General features: G+C 44.3%; 2 protein-coding genes across 8 annotated transcripts in view; one reads left to right on the top strand and one right to left on the bottom strand.

The window, feature by feature from the left end:
• The window catches only part of CYP39A1 (cytochrome P450 family 39 subfamily A member 1), a 26,665-nt gene extending 13,973 nt beyond the window's left edge, over window positions 1-12,692 (bottom strand). For 2 of the 6 annotated variants that reach the window (XM_071447003.1, XM_071447024.1), the window contains exons 1-3: window positions 7,898-8,242; window positions 1,286-1,421; window positions 347-521 (exon numbers count right to left, since the gene is read on the bottom strand). In XM_071447003.1, the coding sequence (XP_071303104.1) occupies window positions 347-521; window positions 1,286-1,421; window positions 7,898-8,074 (488 nt within the window). In that variant the 5' untranslated portion in view covers window positions 8,075-8,242. Of the gene's footprint in view, window positions 1-346; window positions 522-1,285; window positions 1,422-7,897; window positions 8,243-9,661; window positions 9,757-10,536; window positions 10,590-11,884; window positions 12,023-12,315 lie in introns of those variants that run through there. The other 4 variants (XM_071447045.1, XM_071447030.1, XM_071447037.1 and 1 more) reach the window with 4 other exon arrangements.
• On the top strand, window positions 12,125-18,653 carry SLC25A27 (solute carrier family 25 member 27). Of its 2 annotated transcripts, XM_071447059.1 has the most exons (9): window positions 12,125-12,264; window positions 12,680-12,850; window positions 13,665-13,749; window positions 14,379-14,501; window positions 15,140-15,252; window positions 15,862-15,946; window positions 16,535-16,627; window positions 16,960-17,062; window positions 17,527-18,653. In XM_071447059.1, the coding sequence occupies exons 1-9, from the start codon at window positions 12,162-12,164 to the stop codon at window positions 17,596-17,598; spliced, it is 948 nt and encodes a 315-aa protein (XP_071303160.1). In that variant the 5' UTR covers window positions 12,125-12,161; the 3' UTR covers window positions 17,599-18,653. The 2 variants fall into 2 exon arrangements, with proteins under 2 accessions (XP_071303160.1, XP_071303170.1); XM_071447069.1 differs by lacking the exon at window positions 17,527-18,653 and having other exon boundaries at window positions 16,516-16,627.

Below are 18,653 nucleotides of genomic sequence, written 5' to 3'. Positions count from 1 at the left end.
TGGCTCAAACATGGAAATTTCTCATCCTGCAGAAGATTAAGCATTTTTTCTAAGTTCTTTAGAAATAATGTGAAGCTTTTATCCCATCTTTTGGGAAACAGGGTTTGTTGGAACATGCTGTTTTCTTTTTTCTTCCAAACAGGCAGTTCAGACGCTTCTCCTAACTGGGAGAAACACCTTTACATGAAACCCTGTCCACTCTGTGAGCCACTTTGAAACCATGAAGCTCTGATGAGCATCCTGACAAAACTTTTGTAAGACTTTTGAGCTCCAGCTGCTTTACAGAAATATTTCCCTTCCATGTAGGACACCCCTGAGTTAGAGATGTTCTGCAAAACTCCCTTACCTTACCAGGTCATTGAGGTCGCCCGTGCCCTCCGTGCCCAGGTGAGCCATGTGCTCATGGAGCTCCTTACACAAAGTGCCTGAGAACATGTGCAGGTTACTGGGACTCATCTTCCCCTTCATCATGCTGTAGAGGTTACCATGGTTGTCATAAAATGCTTCTGCAGGAACAGAGACTAAATACAAAATGAAACAGAAACGTTTTTGGAAGTAGATTTTTCACTGAAAGATAGAGTGAACATTTTTACACTTAACTTCTAATTTAAATGCCTTAACCCTAATTTTCCCAAAGTAAAATTCCCTGGAAGCTTCCTTGTAACCATGCAAAGCTTTCGGTAATGGCTCTGCTTCTCCCAGTCTGTGTAACATCTTCCTGCCTCGTGAAGCTTCAGTGCCAGAACCAACAATCCAGAGATTTCCCCCCAGTGGGATGTACAGAGATGTGCAGGCACGCCACAAAACTGAATGAAGTGAAAAATCCCCAGTTTGTGTCTCCATGCTATGGAAGTACATCCTCATAAACACCTCATCCTATTCTAATGACTGCTGTACTACTGTGTAGCAACTAATTATTGCTGCAAGCTGATTTTCCAGGGAAGTGATAGGATTACCTACAATTGCTCTTAACAAGGTACATGCATGTGGGGCATCCAGCCACAGCAAAGGACCTGATCTCAAACTGGGGTTGCTGGATGGTGAAAACAATAATATTTCCTGGATCAGAAACTTCTGATTCCTTGAGACTGAATCCAAATCCCTCAGCTGGTTTACAGTACTGGGTCGTCATGGAGAAACTGAATTTCACCATTTCACATCATGGTCATGGATTAAAATAAGCATTTAAGGCATGATCAAAAAGCCAACAGGCTTTTGGTTGGGATTTAATGTTCCTGGGTAACTAGATTTGGTTTCCTTTTAAAAAGAGACAGGTCTCAGTTACCTGCATTCTTGACAGCTTGCTGTACTGCCTGTTCAAAATTTAAGTCTTCAGATTTAAAAAATATTTCAGCTCCTTCTTCCTCAGTCACAAAAGTGAACCGTTTTCCCAGAGCAAATATTGTGAACACAGGTCCATGCTGGAACAAACAAAGATTTCCTGTCAGTACACTGTTAACACATTTTGCAGGAGCCCCAGCACGACTTCAGTGCTGCTGAGAGGTCAGGAGGGAGGACCTGGTCATTCCTGCCCTCTGCACACCTTGACTCAGACCTGCACAGGATGAACATGAATCAGACCAAAACTTGCAGACTTATGACCAGAAGGGAATGTGGTAAGTGCCTGACCTCTTGCAGAGTAAGGACATTTCTTCTCTTAAATTAACACTTTATATTTGAATTACATTGTAGCTCAAGCAATACAACCTACGTGGATTTAGAGAACTCAAGGTATGGGTTATCTTCTGCATACTTTGGCTGCTACAGCAAAGTACCAATACTGTAAAAATCCATAATCCTACAATTTCAGTCTACATTGTTTTAGCAAAAAGTCCACCCTCCTGCATATTTTTAATATTTCAGGTTCCTTTCCTTTTTCCTTTCCTTTCCTTTCCTTTCCTTTCCTTTCCTGTCCTCTCCTCTCCTTTTCTCCTTTCCTTTCTCCTTTCCTTTCCTTCCCCCTGTCCTTTCTCCTAATACCAATGATTTCTTTCTTGTAGAGATTAATATCAAAATAGCTAACAACCTTAGAGCAGAACAGATTGATGTTCATGAAAGGTTTTTGATGCCCTAAATCATAACTTCATGTTCCCTTAATCTAATATCCTAGACCCTTCTTGAAACTTCCAGCAATAGGAATTCAATTCTGAGTTCCTACATTGTCAAAATGATCACTGATGTTTGCAAATACTCTAAACTAGAAAACAAATGTGTAATACCTTCTGTCTGTCAGATGTAGGCATATAAAGATCATTCTACCTTGCTCACATTGTTTATGCCATTGACTTTAACAATTTCTTTTGCTGTTGGTGTCCCTAGTGTAAATCCTGCTTCATCAAAAGCTCTTTGAAGCCAAGGAGAAGATTCCTCCTTGCCTCAGCTGAATTTTGATTGTGTCCTTCAACTGCAAATTATTAAAGAAATAATGACAGTTCAAACTCTCTGGGTGATAATAAATAAAATATTTTTTTAATAACAAATGTTCAAGGCCAGGTTGGACAAGGCTTTGAGCACCTGTCCACTGGCATTTGTCCCTGCCCATGGCAGGAGGTAGAACAAGATGAGCTTTAAGGTCCCTTCCAACACAGACCAATCTGTGATTCTGTGACTCTATAATAGCTGAACTTCTAAGATTGCTTTTTGATGTCCATGTCCTCATCATCAGTCTGGATAAAAATCAGTGAATTTGTACCATGCTTAAAAATTAGATGTTTAAAATTTTAAATTAATATTAAAATGTACTTTAATTAATTTTAAAATAAAATTAAATTTGAACTAATAGCAGCCTGCAATAACACTTAATTATTCAATTAAGGTCACACTCAATTAAAGATTGGAACACTTTATTTTAGGTGATTACATGTGAACAAGATGTCTGAGTTCCCATAATAGACAACAGAAATCAAGTCTGTGCAGTCAGGGGATCCCAAACACCAATTCACCAGACCATCTCCTGCACTCCTGTTTTTGGAGGGAGCTGAGCTGCCCTTGGACTCCACTGACAGCACTGACTACATGTCCAGAGACCATCCTGGTAACCTGCAAACACCCACACAACAATCTAGGTTTGAATCTCATCCAACTTCCTGCAATCTATTTAGAATCATTAAAATTAGACCAATATTTAACAAAAGTGAAAAAAGAAAACTCCATAGATGACCTTCTCCAGAATAAGTCAGCCCCACAGAGCAACACTGTCATGGCAGATATTCAAACAAATCTTTCAGAAAGCAGAATTTTGTGTCCAAATAAATATGACATTTGATGAATGCAAAGCAAAATTAAACTACTAAGAGAGGTTTGAGAATCAAACTAATAAAGGCAATCTGCCTCCCCAACAACAGAGACTTTTCCAAGCATGCCAGATGCAGGAAGTCTCCCAGGGTGCTGCTGAGCCTGATAAACACTCAAGGTGTAAGGAAACCAAGTGGGGAAGGAACCTGAGTTAGGGATTGCATCAGTGTAGGACAAGTCCCACCTTGGAGCCTTTCACTGAGTGATGGAGTGAGACCTTGTTTTGAAGGAAGTATTGAGCAGAATAGACTTAAACAAGTTCTAGGTAAAACAGTGATAAGTATTTCAATTCAGAACTCCTGAGGAATTAAAATAAGAAGCTGCAGAACTCCCTACTGTGATCTGTTAAATCATCCTCAGCAACAGGAGGATGGACAGGCAAACATAGTGCCAGAAGGACCTGGGAAGCCTCAGAGTCATTTTGGTACTCAAAAAATTACAGTAAGCATTATTAAAGATTGGGATTAGTAGTGGATAAATAGGATGTGCTGCAAAAGAGCCCAGTACAGCTTTTAGGGAGACATAAGGTTGTGTGGTGTTAGAAGTATTTTCTAATTCATTCTTTGGAAGAACTAAAATTTTACTCATGATCCGGAGTCATTTGAGAGTGTAAAAAATGAGAAGACCTAGAAATGTCACAGAAGAAGGCTTAGAATAATGACACTCTGAAATGACTCCAAAATCTATTATGCAAGTGCTAATAAATGGCTTCAAACTATAAGCAAGTAGGTTTGCACTGGATATTTGGGAGAAATTCTCTACTGTGAGGATGGTGAGGCCCTGGCAGAGGTTGCCCAGAGAAACTGTGGATATCCATCCCTGGAATTGTTCAAGAGCAGGTTGGATGGGGCTCTGAGCAACCTGGGATAGTGGAAGGTGTCCCTGTTGTGGCAGAGGGGTTGGAATGAGATGATCTTTAATGTTCCTTCCAACCCAAACAATTCAATGATAATAAATCTGGAGCTCTTATCTTGCTAGGAAAGGAGAGGAAAAAGGACAAGAAACATCTAAACCCATCCTGTGCCTGCATCTTTAATTTGTGTTTCTGCCCATTGCATCTCAGCAGGATATTCTGAGCTAGTCAAAGTCAAAGGGATGCACAACATGCATGAATATTTGAATAAAAGGAGATTAAGTGAATTTAGATCCCAGGAAAAGAGGAAAAGATAATCATTATTCTCAGTTCCTCATAACGTAAAAACTAATGGGCTTGAGATTAGGAGTTAGATGATTTAAAAACAGACAGAATATTTATATAGGTCATGATTAAATTAAGGATTCACTGCTGTGCATTGCTGTGAAGCCAAATTTATACACAGGGTAACAAAAGAGATTAGGTCAAATCATATAGATGCAAATTCCAGCCCAGCAAATCCCTAAACCAGGAGCTGGGAAGAAAAAGCAGGAGGCTACATACTCTCACCTGGGCGTGCTCCTTACACCCTGTTACAGAGCATCACCTAATGGCTGCTGTCCCAGACAGACACCTGAATAACCAAACTGTTCATCTGTCAAAATGTGTAATTACATTGATGTTACACTGCAATAAAATCAGCTCCTGGAATGCACTTGTGTTATGGGAAGGTACCAATGGAGTGCAGGCTCTGCTGCCAGCACTGCACCCAGGTTACTGCTCTGAAACAGCTTTTAAGGGCACTCCACAACATAGAGAGATATAGAAAGAAAAAAAAAAATCCTTTTAGGATTTATTGCTTTCACTCATGAAAGCAAATTTTTTTCCAAAGATTGGGAAACACTTCAGTGCCACAGTAAGAGACAGATTCAAGCCTAAAGAAAGTAACACACCAGAGAAATAAAAACTTCAGAATGATGTTCTCCAAAATCCCAAAGGAAATCAGGGAAAGAGTCAATCTCCCCAGGGGCACTGACAGGGAGCAACCACTCTCAGCTGAGACAGCTGCATTGCACCAAGAGCTCTGCTGGGAGCACTGGGTGTGCACACACACAGGGTCAATGCCATGTCCCCTCTCTAGCTCAGGGACTGCAGCATTTTGGTCTTTTACACCTGGGACCAGTCACAGACCTTCAGTGACTCAGCTGTGGACACTGAGTATGCAAATGCTCCACCAGAAGCCTTCTCCAGCCTGCTCCCCTCCAGGTGTCCCTTGCAGAGTAACCCACTGAGGCATCCCTCACCCAGCCACACACAGAAAGGCCAACAGTTCTGGGACACAGCACCTTGTCCCAATTCAACACTGTCTCTGAGAGGGATGTATGGATCCCACACGTCCCTACAACAGTGCACAACAATCTCCTGGGTTTAACTGAACTTTTCCTGTTAGCTTAATTAGCAAACTGAGGAGAAGAATTTGAAATGTCTTACTAACTCTTACCACATTTGCCAGGAGAACTGGGGAGCCACCCCCTTTGAACCCCTCATTAAGCAGATCACCCTGTATTTTATGGGGCATGGTGGTTCTGGTTATTTCCTGTCCTTTCCAGACTGCTACAAAACTTATCTCACCAGGCAGCTTTAGGAGGAAGAGGTGGTATCTTTTATTAGATGAGAGATTAAATATTTTATTAGAGCAGGGGAACTTTCTTTTCTTAGTCCTAGTGATGACACAAGGGGGAAAGGAGACAATTCTTCCAGCCCACGTGTTCTTCCGTGGGAGGAAAATAGAAGCAGCAAACTCCAAGCAAAGGGCAGGCTGGAAGCAGTGGAACTTTACTGTGTTACCCAGAACTTGAGAGAAAAAACAGTGAAGGATAGACACAAAAGGAATTAAGGAAGAAAGGAGTTAAGAAAGACATGAGTGTCACTTTGACAGTCTGAAGGATTAATCCAGAGGAGGAATTGCAAGAGTCTCCCCTGAAGATAATGACCTTGCAGAGATGAGGAGGTTTCACACTGCCTAAAGCTTGTGTCTGTAACATCTTTTACGAGGGCAGCTCATACTAAGGACACTTAACCTTGTTCTGGCAGTATCAAGGAGCCTGGAATTATTGCAGATGTATTTTGCAAGCCCTGTAGTGCCTGTTAATGACACCTTTGGCAGCAGCACGTGTTTGGTTTGGCTGTGCTCTCCAACAGTGCCTACTCTTTTAAAAGGGAGCAGGCAGGAAAAGACTTATTTTTCCTGGCCTCAGCACAGTGTGCCAGTGTGGGAGGTGGGAAGGGAGGGAGACCTTCAGTGCCTGAGGAGGGTTTAAGGAGAGGAAGGGGACAACAAACAAGTGGCCTTCCTCAGAGGCAGGGAGACTGTCAGGTGATGGTGCTGCAGGCAGGTGGCCAGCCTGGGAGGGATGGATGGAGACATCCCCCTTGGCCCAGGGGGAGCACAGGGAGAGGTCGGAAGGAGCTGCTGGATTAAAAGTCAAAGGAAAAGCTCTACCAGCAAACACACAGTAAAGGAAGACATGTAAGAAAGCCTTCTCTTCCTTCTTTGCTTTGAGTTTTCAGCCATTGAAAATATTTCTTGTTCTAGTTCCTGTCCCAACAAAACCAGAGGTTTATAAAGTCCTTCAGGTGTTCCTGGAGTGTGCAGATGTGTCAGCAGCTGCTACAGCATCATCCTGGAGCCTAGAGGGTCTCCAGGCAAACACCAAAATTAATTAACCCAGAGCCAATGAGTGTGCATTTGCACAGATGAAAGCTACAGCAAAGACACAGTAATATAAAATTTAAACTGGCCTGTGAAGCACAGAGAAGCCAAGAAACTCCAGATCTTACCTCTAAGCTTACCCCATGATGCACCTAATGTGCTTTAATACAAGATTGACAGCTCTTGTTGTTCTCAAAGATCAGATTTAATCCTCTGCTTTAATACCATGAGTTTATAACAATACAAAAGAAATACAAATATGAAATCTAGCAGTTCAAAATGAAAAAGTAATGGGATCCACTATTTATTGATGTGGGGTTGTTTTTTGTTGGTTTTTTTTTCAAATTTCAGGATGTAACAGTGGTTTCATTTTTAGCTAGTTTTTGCAAGTAGTGAGGCTGTGTGATCCTTCAGCATGGAACACTCAAGGCTTATGACACTGTAGTAGCAGGTGATATAATCCCTGAATGAAAGTGGGAAACTGGGGTTTATGTCAGTTATTATTAAATATCTAGAAATTAAGAATTTGATCTCTTTCTATCCGACAGACACAGAAAAAGAAATTCAAGTCCAAGGGGTAAATCCTGACGCCTATGTTTAGTTAAGATTTTTAGGACAGAAAATTTTATCTGCCAAGCACATCTGTGTGTTGCTTGAATGCTGAGGGACACCAGCTGGTGCTCAAAAATCTCACCTAACTTTAGGCACGTAAATAAGTAGTTTCCCGGTCCCAGCACTTGGCATAGAGCTTTCCACATTATCTGAAACCAAGATTTAACACACAGCCAGACTGCAAAAGCAAAACGGCAGAGGTCCAAACAGGATGATCACAGCACAGAGATCGTGCCTGGATCAGATCCACAACTCACCAATGCTGGTGGCACTAAGCCGATTCTTCACCATTTAAATGCTCCTGACGTTATAAAACGTGACAGGAAAAGGCAAAACTGAACGCAGGAGTTTCTGCTTGCCTTTCCCCTTGCAGGCAGCCACCCTGAGCACGCACCCACGAGCAGGCAGGCCAGCACACGCGTTACCTTGTTCCTGGCTCGCTCTATAAACTCCAGAGGAGCTTTCCCGAACTGAAACGCAGCTCCAAACCAAGGGATCCAGCTCCTGATGCAAGGAGGGGAGCTCGGGTTTCTCAGCTGAAACAAAAGAGCCTTGACAATGAGGAGTCCCAGGAGCGCTGCCAAGAGCACAGCGAGATCCATTTTGCCTCTGGGCCGCCCGTCCCGGCCCCGGCCGCTGCTCCGCCTGCCGCAGCCCCGGCATGGCCGCGCTGGCCGCGCTCCGAGTTCATCGTCTCTGACCGGCCCTGCCAGCCGAGCGCTGCCACGGGGACAGCGGGAAAACCCTGAGCAGCACAGGGCACCAGCCCTTGTTCTGTTAAAGGCAGAACCAGTTCCGATCTGTTCTGGGATGAGGACCAACTGTGCTGCTTGCAAAACCTAGATATTGCTGTTGGCAAAGCCTTGGACTCTGCACCGGTTGCTGGAAGGCCACCCGGGCAGCCAGGGACACGGCCAGGGACACTGGCAAAGCAGTGCAGAGCCTTCTTCCATTTAAAAAATATGCAGTATTGAGATTACAAAGCAGAGAGCCAGTGATTTGCAGACATTTAGCTTTCAGCAGGTCAGAGATGGCAAGAAACTTCTGCAGGCATCACCTGAAGCAGAAACCTTAAGAAAGGGATATCTCACCTGTCTGAGATACCTCATTAAAGGCTGGATGTGTGTCCAGTGTCTGAGAAGCAGAGAAATGCTTCTGAGGTAGAACTGACAGATCAAAACCTGCTGGCCACCTCTATTATATCTGTGCCATGTCAGAAGACAAGATTTCAGAGAGGTCAGATTCGTTTCTTTGCATGTGTGAAAGTGGCACGTCAAAATTACTTACAGAATACATTAGGTATAAAAAGCCCCTAGGAAGTGCTGTCAGCATCTACCCCCACACACCCTCAGCAGGTTTGAAGAGAAGAGAAAACCAGGAGGAGGGGCTGACAGACCAGATGAGTGTGCTGTCACTCAGGAGGACCTCAGCAGGCTGGAAAATGGGCAGAGAGGAACTTATCTCAAAATCAGAGAATAACGGCTCAGAAGGCACACCAAGGATCCCCTGGTCCAGCTTTTCCTGGCAAAAATAAATAAATAAATAAATAAATAAATAAATAAATAAATGAAGTTCAGCAAAGGGAAATGGCAAGCTCTGCCACTGGGTAGGAACAACACCATGCACCAGTACAGGCTGAGGGGGCACCTGGGTGGACAGGAACTTTGCAGATCTGGGGTCCTGGTGGACACCAGGTTGAACACGAGTCAGAGATGGACCTTGAGCACCCTGGGCTGCATCAGGGAAAGTGCTGCCAGCAGATTGAGGGAGGTGATCCTCTGCCAAGAGTGAAGTGGCAAAAAGGGGTTGGAGCATCTGTCATTTGAGGAGAGGCTGAGGCAGCTGGGACAGCTCAGTCTGGAGAAGAGAAGGCTCAGGGGGATCTTCTCAGTGTGTATGAACACCTGAAGGGAGGGTGCAAAGAGGATGGAGTCAGGCTCTTCTCGGGGTGCCCAGTGAAAGGGCATGAGACAATGGGCATAAACAAATACAGATACAAATACAGTTTAACTCCCTTCCTGTACAGGAAGAGGTGCACAAACAGGAACCTTTATATCTGTGCAGACAGGCAGTACAGTAAAAGTAGCACAGCAGAAATATACCTGATAGTAGGAGGTTAAGAGCTCTTTAGCTCTTAATTAGGTGAAAATTAGGTGTATGTTCTTCATTATACAGTCATTTTGAAATACCTTGGGATGTTACATGTTGGTTGTAGGTGCAGAAGAGCAAGCTCACACATGTCAGCTGTAAAAATTAAGGTGTTGATCTCCATTTTGCAAACTGTCTGGAACAAACAGATAAATCACTGTTAACTGTGATATTTCTACACCTCTGTGTTTAGCTATCACAGCTCTTTATATGTTTATTTCCTGGTTTTATTTATCCATTAAATTGTTTCTCTTCCTATAAAGGAGTAAAGTGATAAGAGAACTAAAGGCCTTGTAATATTGGAGAAAATGCATCTTTTCATTATATGCATGTTATATTTTTATTAACTAAGTAGTGAGTTTAAAGTGATCTATGTATACAGGTCAGAGAGTTCCTCAAGCCTCTGTGAAGACATTCATTAAAGGCTTTTGTGTTTGTTTTGGCCCTTTTTGTTTGTTTTGTTTAGGTTGTACTTATAGGGCATGATTTGGTGAAGGACATGAGATGCAAGGCACTGCTGTGAGGAGGACACAGCCATTAGGAATGTGTAGCAGTCACTGCCAAGCTTTCCTCAGGGTGGGCAGAGGTAAATGTTTAATGGTTTTTCCAAGTGAACTAACACAGAGGCAGGGGTGAGGGCACTGGGCAGTCTGGCTGCCTTTCTCCAGCAGCACACAGCTGGCCCAGACCCTGCTGCTGGGCTTCCACCTCATCTGAAGTCCACACTCTGTCCCTCTATATGCAGCCTTTGGTCAAAATGGTTTGGGACAGAAACCAAAAAACTCCATCTCACTCAGAATGGAAATAAATTAATAGGAAGGGTCCTCTCTGCTGGTGCTGTCTTCTCAGGATTTGGGGATGTAGGAACTCCAGGTGTTAGATGGATCTCCATGAGTACTGGCCCTTTTCCACATACCACAGAGCTGTCCATGCAAGCCTCCGCCTCTAGTCAGGCTCATTTCAAAGGTCCTGTGGGGAGAGAATATTTCTCTTCACAGCCATCCCCCAATCATCTGGTTTAAAAAAGAATCTATTTCTTCAGGCCAGAAATGACCATGGAGAGTTGCTCCTTCCATAGGATGCTGCAGTGCTATGAGGTTTACTTTAAGAAGGGATTTTTGTTGTTTTCCACTCCCTAAAGCATGGTCATAGAGAAAACAGAATGACCCAGAGGTGTAGAGCTAAAGGATGGTTGTGAAACCCTCATCCTGGGAGGTTTTCAGGGGACCAAACAATACCTTGGGCAACCTGCTGTAACTCCAAAGCTCTCCCTGCTGTGACAGAGGACTGTAGGATGACTGCAGGTGAACTCTAGAGGAGTTCCTCTCTACCCCACATCACAGTCAATGGTACACAGGCTGATAGAGTGTGGCACAAACTGACCCAAGCCCACAGAACAGCTGTGGAGGGAGGCACCAAGTGCCACAGCAGATGGCATGAACTGTCCAGAAACAGGCTCTGAACACTCATACCTTCCATGCAGCCAGGCACATTTGCATCAGATTGCAATATCCCCTGTCCCCATTTTTAACCACGGCTTTGTCAGGAGTTTGTTTTATCCCTGCATGAATTCTAATGAATTTTAACCCCAAGAAGGATCCAATTTAATACCAATTACTGGTGACCAATGAGATAGATTCATCCAACTTCAACTGAATATTTCACCTGCAATGCTCCCTTAATTTGTCTGAATTATTTTGGCAGGGACCACACGCCAAAGCTTTAGGCAGTCAGAGGTGTGGGGAGGTGTTCTGGGATAAGTTTCTGTGACCAAAAAAATCCTTAAATCAGCATGAGGATTACTGACTAATGGCTAATGATTAACTTAGGGCCTTAATGATAAATGAAAAGCTCTACAATAATTTAAGAGAAATTAGGACTGGCACATAACAGGACTTCAGCACTCAGCCAGGAAAAGCTTTAAACTTTTCACTTAAGAGCTCTGAAAAATGATCAATTTCTGCCATCCCAGGCTTGCTGGGATCCTTGTTCAAAGTGCAGTGCTGCGTGCCTAATCCGCAGCCCCAGCTCGGCACGTAGCTGTTGCTAATGCAGCTCTTATTAAAGCAGATCAGGATCAATAAACCCCTCCCGGATGCAGCTGCTTGACACAGGAACAGTTTGGGGCTCCCCAGGCAGTGCTGCCAATGACAGCACCCCGCAAAGCAAACAGACCCTACGCGTAATCTTCAGCTCTCATTAATGAGAACTTTAATTACTCTTTTTAATGTAGATAATGGGCAAATCCGTGCGTGTGTCTGTACCTGCAGCACCGGTTTCCAGGCACAGAGCAGCCTTGGTGACAGACTACATTTCCCAGGAGCCTGTTGCGCCGGAGTCTCTTGTGTCACTGCAGGAGGACCTTGCAGCTCTGCAGAGCCGCTCGGGCTGCTGCAGTTCCCGGTGCTGGCGCTGGAGAAACATGACCTTCCGCAGCGTGTCTCCTAAACCACCCCGAGCTGACCTGCGCTAGGGCCCGCTCCTGCTGCGGACACAGCCGGGCAGGGTGGCTGGTTACCCTCGGTTCATGTGAGATGCTAGATGCCACCTGCAGAAGAAGAGAGGAGCTTACCTCTTCCAGAGAGATGGCCCCGAGCCAGCAAATTCGCTCTGTCAGCCTGTGCAGCGGCTGTGGCAGAACTAGGTACAACTCACCGTGGTTTTCCGAGAGGGAAGGGGGGTCAGATTTACTTACGGGGGGCAGGGGTACATCAGTCCCCGGATGCCTCATTCCTCAGTGTTCTGCTCCAGCAAATCTGCATTTCACTGTGCTAGTCGTGGCTTTTCCATAATCTAAGTGTTTTATGCCACCTGACCGCGGCTGGAGGGAGGGTTTTTCAGGATGAAATCTTTGCCTCGGAGACCGAAGGGCTGCAGTCGTTAACTCAGTGCAGTTGTGACTAATTTAAGCTTTGCACTGGCTGGGTTTCCAGAGAAAGCCTGAAGAGGCAGGCAGATCTGTTGCCTAAGTTACTAGCAAGGCCTTATTCCTTCAGGAATTTCCTTTTCATGGTCAATGAAGGTTAATCAAAGAAAAATCAACTCTTTCAACCCCTCAGTGACATTTCCCCTGGATCTCACGAAAACCCGGCTGCAGATCCAAGGTGAGGCTGCGGCCGGGCCGGCAGTCCCGTACCGCGGGATGCTGCGCACGGCGGCTGGAATCGCGCAGGAGGAGGGGGTATGGAAGCTCTGGCAAGGAGCCACGCCGGCCGTCTACCGCCACATAGGTGAATATCCGCTCGCGATGGGACACGATGGGTCCTGCCTTCTGTGGCCAAGCCTTTTGGAGTGAGCTTGCCATGTTTTCTTGTACTTTAAATAAATCTGTGAGGACTTTTCAGTCTAGCCCCACAATCCCACTTTGAAATATACAAGATTTCAGATCAATAGCATCTCTTCCTTCCCTTTTCCAGTCCTTCATGGCCTTATTCTGGCTTCTGGGAAAACAAAATATAAGTTCTCTGTCATCTTTGCGTGAAGGTCTTGTTCAGGAAGTCCAGACACTCAGAGTTCTCAGAAAAAATGTCTCATATGTGAGGGAAGTGGGGACAGATTAGGAAAAAAAAAAAGGGAAAATGATGAGGTTGCAAGCACAAGGGAAAAAAACAATTGCTTAAAAGAAATGCATTAGCACAATTTGAAATTTTTGCAAACACAAGTAACAGCTTGACACAAGTAACAGCTTTCTGTGCTTTAGTTGGAAATATGATGACAACAACAAACCTCAAGAGCACTTGTGGAGGTTTTTTTGCTTGGCATCAGCCCAGAAGGAGGCGATGCAGTTCCATCTCCTTAGGGTGCAGGCAAAGCTGTGCTGGTCCTGGCAGACCGCTGGCTCAGCCAGAGACTTTTTGATGCTAAAACGCCCTGGCTCTCCCCCTGACACCAGGCAAACCCCTCTTTCCCCATTTGGATCACAAACATGAGAGCAGTGACCAGCTGAGCTCTGGAGTGCCATAAGCCAAGGTCTTGGTCTCTCTCTCACTGTGACCTGCAGAAGTGGCAGACCCAAGAACTGTCTCCTGCTTTTGTTTTCCGCAGTATACAGTGGTGTTCGGATGGTTACTTACGAACATCTCCGTGACTCCGTGCTTGGCAGGGCAGAGGGTGAAAGCTTTCCTCTCTGGTAATGTTGCATATTCGTGCATGTTTATTGCTTGCTTGGGGATTGTCCTTACTGTAGGAGACCTACAGCCATATCTTAGGTCTAAAATGTATCTGGTTTTAGAATGGGATTGAAAAAATCTACTGCAAAATAACTTGTCATGCCCAATGCTGCAGGAAGGGGGACCTATGGATAATACTGAAATTTCTGATTTTACTAAAATAAATAGACCTATAAAATTAACACAGTTCATCTAGTAGCAGTGGGAGAGAAAGAAAAGTTTTATATAAGAGCAAGCAGTTTGGAATTTCAGGTGGGCATTCAGTTATAATACATGGAGCATCATCCTTTACTTGTGTACTTTGCCATCCTGCCTTTAAACCTTAAGCAAAGAGCAAAATGTAACCTTGTTTTGGTTTTTTCCCCACCCAGGTAAGTTTTAACCCTTTTTGAAAATTGACAGAAATATTACTGACTACTTTAGCAACCTGTAGCCACCACAATTATTACCTTTGCTTTGGCTGTTAATATATGGAAGAACCATTAACACTTGTTCCACCTGTGTTGTGCTGCTGAACTCTTCAGCTTGAGCACTGTGACCTGTGAGGATTTTCAGTGTATTCTGGAGCCAATTTCTCTCCATTTGGCAGGAAAGCTGTGGTTGGAGGCGTATCTGCGGGTGCCATTGGACAGTTTTTTGCCAGCCCAACTGACCTGGTGAAGGTGCAGATGCAGATGGAGGGAAAAAGGAAGTTGGAAGGAAAGCCGTTACGGTTGGTTCCTCTCAGAGCTGGTGTTTCTTCCCCTGTTACTGATCACTCTTTGGCCCAGGGTGTGTTGCTCTGTGTTTTCTGCCACTCCTTCTCCCCAGCTGCTCTGTGCCCTTTCACAGCGAGAGCACCCGATGTCTCTGGGCAGTTAAAGGGGGAGGGATTCAAGACCTCCTCCATATTCCATTTATACTCAACTTCTTTATTCTGATTTATTGGTCCCAGGGACCACAAACCCATCCTCCGTGCTGCAGCACGTCCCTGCCAGCACTGCACCATGGGGAGGGAAGGACACTTTCTGAAGATGGAAGAAAGCACAAGTGAAATGGCTTGTGCAGGATGCACAGGCACAAGGAAGGCTGGCACACAGCAGGGCTTGAGATTCTTCTGCAAATAGCAGGATGTGCTGCTCTTTGCATTCCAGTTGGTGTCACATAAATTTAGTATTGTAATCCAGTGTGGGATCTAAGGCTTGTCTGCTGTAAGGGACCAGATCACTGCTTTGCAAGGCAACTGGTATCTCTGGTAAAATATTGTGGCATGAAAGTCAAAGACAGATCCAAAAATGGATCCTTGCAGGTATAAATTCCATGCAAAGATTTCACTGGGCTGCCTACCCACAGGTTTCATCTTGATTTCAGGTTTCGGGGCGTGCACCACGCATTTCTGAAGATCCTGTCTGAAGGAGGAGTAAGGGGACTTTGGGCTGGATGGGTACCAAATGTCCAGAGAGCTGCTCTGGTGAATATGGGAGGTAAATGGAATAACTTGGCCTGCAGCACTTAAGGCCCCACCAAATCTTTAAGAAAAAGGAGCTCAGCTGCTCCCTTTGTCTTAGGGCCCTATTTGGAGCACCCTGCAGGTGACCTCTGCCTTGTGCGCCTGTGTTTTGGTCCTGTGGAAATCAAATGGCTTAAAAGTAACAGTTTTTACCTGAATTTAAGGAAAAGTGAGCCAGAAGCTGAAGGGGTCCCACGGCCAGCAAAGCAGGGACTTCACCAGCCACAACCCAGTGCCCAAAGGCAGCCAGGCTTCACCAAGATCCAGATTTGTAGGGAAGTGTGTGGTGATGAGGCAGGTGTGAGACCAAGCCAGGAAGCTGAGCCAGCAAGGCTGGTGAGGGTCACCCAGATACAGCTCAGCATCATCTGTAAGGTAAATCAGAGCAGATGGGAGCAGAAAGGAGAATGTACTCACATGTCTAAAGACAGGACTCAGGTGCCACAGCCCTCATTAAAAAGTGGGGCAGAGTGCCAGCTGTGCCAAAGGCAGGAGCCTCAATGGAAATGAACATCCTGTGTTGTGAACAGCACACACCATTCACTCCTGACAGTGCTGTTTTTTCTCATTACCCTCTTTACAGATCTGACCACTTATGACACAGTGAAACACTTCTTGCTTCTGAACACGACACTTGTGGACAATAGTGTGACTCACAGTGTCAGCAGGTGATGTATTCTCCAATTGCCCCTTTTCCACTGTGGAGCATTTCCAGCCTTGCTGTCTTCATCTGCTTCTCTGTGCCAGCAGAAGACCCCATTCTTTGATTTTGATACTGCTGATGAAATGCAACTTTAGAATTATTATTTTTTCCTTAGAGAACATCACTTTATAGAAGACACAAGAGAAAGGATGCCACCATTGCTACAAAACTGCCCTCACTAGAAGTGCCTTGTTGGTGCATTTAAATACCTTTGCTCTAATCTGTGGGAGCACAGTGATACAACTTCTGCAGAACATCCTCTTTTACTTTCCTAAGTGATGAAAAAATCTGCTTTATATAAACAATATTATCAATTGCCTATTGTGGGTCCTTCATCCCTCACTCAGAACTGCACACAGAGGTGAGGGCAGCTGGCACTGGGAGGACATCTGAGCAAGAGCAGTCTCCCAAATCAAGTTTATGTTATGAGTTATTACTCATGATTCGATGATAGCTGTTTTAATATATCTTTATTATAAGAACTGGAATCACAATGCTGAAATTTTTATGATACATCTTGGTTTCTTCCTTAAGTATCTGTTGCTGTTGGCAGTGTCTGCTCTGGGCTGGTAGCAGCTGTTCTGGGAACTCCTGCTGACGTGGTCAAAACCCGGATAATGAACCAGCCAAGAGATAAGCAGGGAAGGTATGGACACTTCACAGACCAACTTTTCAGCAGCACCTTGAAACCATGGGTCTGACTGATTTCACTGGGAGTGAAGGGCTAAGTTGATACTTGGCTCTTCATCTTTCTAATCAGATGATTTTACTGATTTAGTAAATGTCTGGGGGGTGTTGTGATGGCCACCTAAGCATAACCAGTGCATTTCAGTTCTGGATTAGGCTCCAAGGAGCTCACAAAAGCACTCTGGCTTGTAGAAAAATCTCAGCACAAATTATTTTTGTGAGGGGATGTTTTATTTTTTTAATTGTGTATGTGTAATCCTAACACTGTTTGCTCTCCTTGCACATTGCTAGAGGTCTGCTCTATAAATCTTCCATGGACTGCTTGATTCAGACTGTCCAGGGTGAAGGGTTCATGTCTCTGTACAAAGGCTTTACACCAACCTGGATGCGAATGGTACGTGCTTTTTAACACTCTTTACAAGAACAATTAGCATTAAAATGTGAGGAGTGTGGATGCAGCCCTAACCCTTGTGAGGAGTGTGGATGCAGCCCTAACCCTATGTAAAATTACAATTTTTGTATGAAAGACTTAATCATAGAATTGTAGAATAGTTTGGGTTCAAGAGACTTTAAAGATCATCTCATTCCAAACCCTCTGCCATGGGCAGGGACACGTTCCACTTGCTCAGAGCCCCGTCCAGCCTGGCCTTGAACACTTCCAGGGATGGGGAGTTCAGGGATGGGGAGCTCTGCCTCTCTGAGCAGACAGAGGCTTGGGAACCTCTCTGGGAACCAGAGCAACATGAGACTGAACTTAAGAATATGATTTTTCAGAGGAGACAGTTTAATCTAATGGGCTTATTTATCTATTGGGTTACTTTTGTTTTAAGCCTGTAACTTCAGTGTTTGCTTTCACAGGCACCCTGGTCACTGGTATTCTGGCTTACATATGAACAAATCAGAAGGCTGTGTGGAGTTACTTCTTTTTAAAACCTTCAATATTCACAGAGGAGAGCAGTCAAAAAGCTGAATTCTCATTCCACAGGCTAGTAGGATCACATGTGTAGCTTGTTGCTCCAAACCCAGTCCTTACTGGTTGGGAACAGCCATGACTTAAGGATACTATTTGATTATCAGACTTCTACATGAATTTTATATTATCCACAGGATAAAACTGTCACAACAATACTTCAGCTACCAGCCAGCATCACCTTTCTGAACCAGGAAACAGGAATAAAAAACATTCTACCAAGCAAATAGAACATAATACTGTCTGTTTGATAATGGAGATGGTTTCTATTGCTAAAAAACAAGAGCAGGTTGATCAATGCACTGAACAAGTTCTGTGGCTAAGCATCTATAAAAATATTTGGGAATTTTTGTTGTTAATTTGCACACAGATAAAGAACTACCTCTTGTTAGTTTGATGTGTCAGCAAACCAAGCCTGTAGTGCTAGGTATTAAAAAAGATAAAAGCAGTTTACCTGATTCCAAATCTGCTTTGCACAAAAAGTGGAGGGGTTTGTGTTCCTCTTACTTCCCAGAGACGGCCTGACCTCTCCACTCAACTCTTTGAGTAAGATCATGATTGAAATGTGGTCCTGTTCCCAGAAAATCAAAAGTCTAATTTGCTCTGCAATGCTCAAAGGTCTCAGGATATTCCATAGGAGCAAGCTGAACTACTTGTCCTGTGACAATCTCAGTGCTGATGTGGCCGACTGGGTCATTTTCCATGGAAATGTGCACTCTGTCCACTTTAAATCTCGATGGAAATACAATGTTCTCTTCAATAATGCAAAAGGTTTGAACAGGCGTGATTTATTTATTTTTAAACCTAAAGCCTTCCAGATTTCACGGAGAAGGAGACTAGTGCTGTTTGTCACTAGGTTCACCTTTGGCAATCAAGAGTCAAAAATGCAGTATTAAAAGCAGCCATGAGTAGATAAAACAAAGCTGGCTTTGATTTAGTAACATCTAGTAATTGAGTTAATGTAGAAAATGTGGCTCTTTGAATAAATACCCAGGATTTCTTCTAGTCTTTGCAA

Source organism: Agelaius tricolor, unplaced genomic scaffold (genome assembly GCF_023055355.1).
Source record: "Agelaius tricolor isolate 1412-34295 unplaced genomic scaffold, bAgeTri1.0.p SCAF_1, whole genome shotgun sequence".
In the NCBI taxonomy this organism is placed as follows: domain Eukaryota; kingdom Metazoa; phylum Chordata; class Aves; order Passeriformes; family Icteridae; genus Agelaius; species Agelaius tricolor.
Note: the sequence above shows the minus strand (reverse complement) of the source record. Positions and strands in the feature narration are given on the sequence as shown.

Coding starts and splice junctions, on each gene's coding strand:
- SLC25A27 (XM_071447059.1), top strand. CDS start 12,162: ATGCCACCTGCAGAAGAAGAGAGGAGCTTACCTCTTCCAGAGAGATGG. Junction 12,851..13,664: donor GGCCGTCTACCGCCACATAG/GTGAATATCCGC, acceptor TGTTTTCCGCAG/TATACAGTGGTGTTCGGATG. Junction 17,063..17,526: donor CACCAACCTGGATGCGAATG/GTACGTGCTTTT, acceptor TTGCTTTCACAG/GCACCCTGGTCACTGGTATT.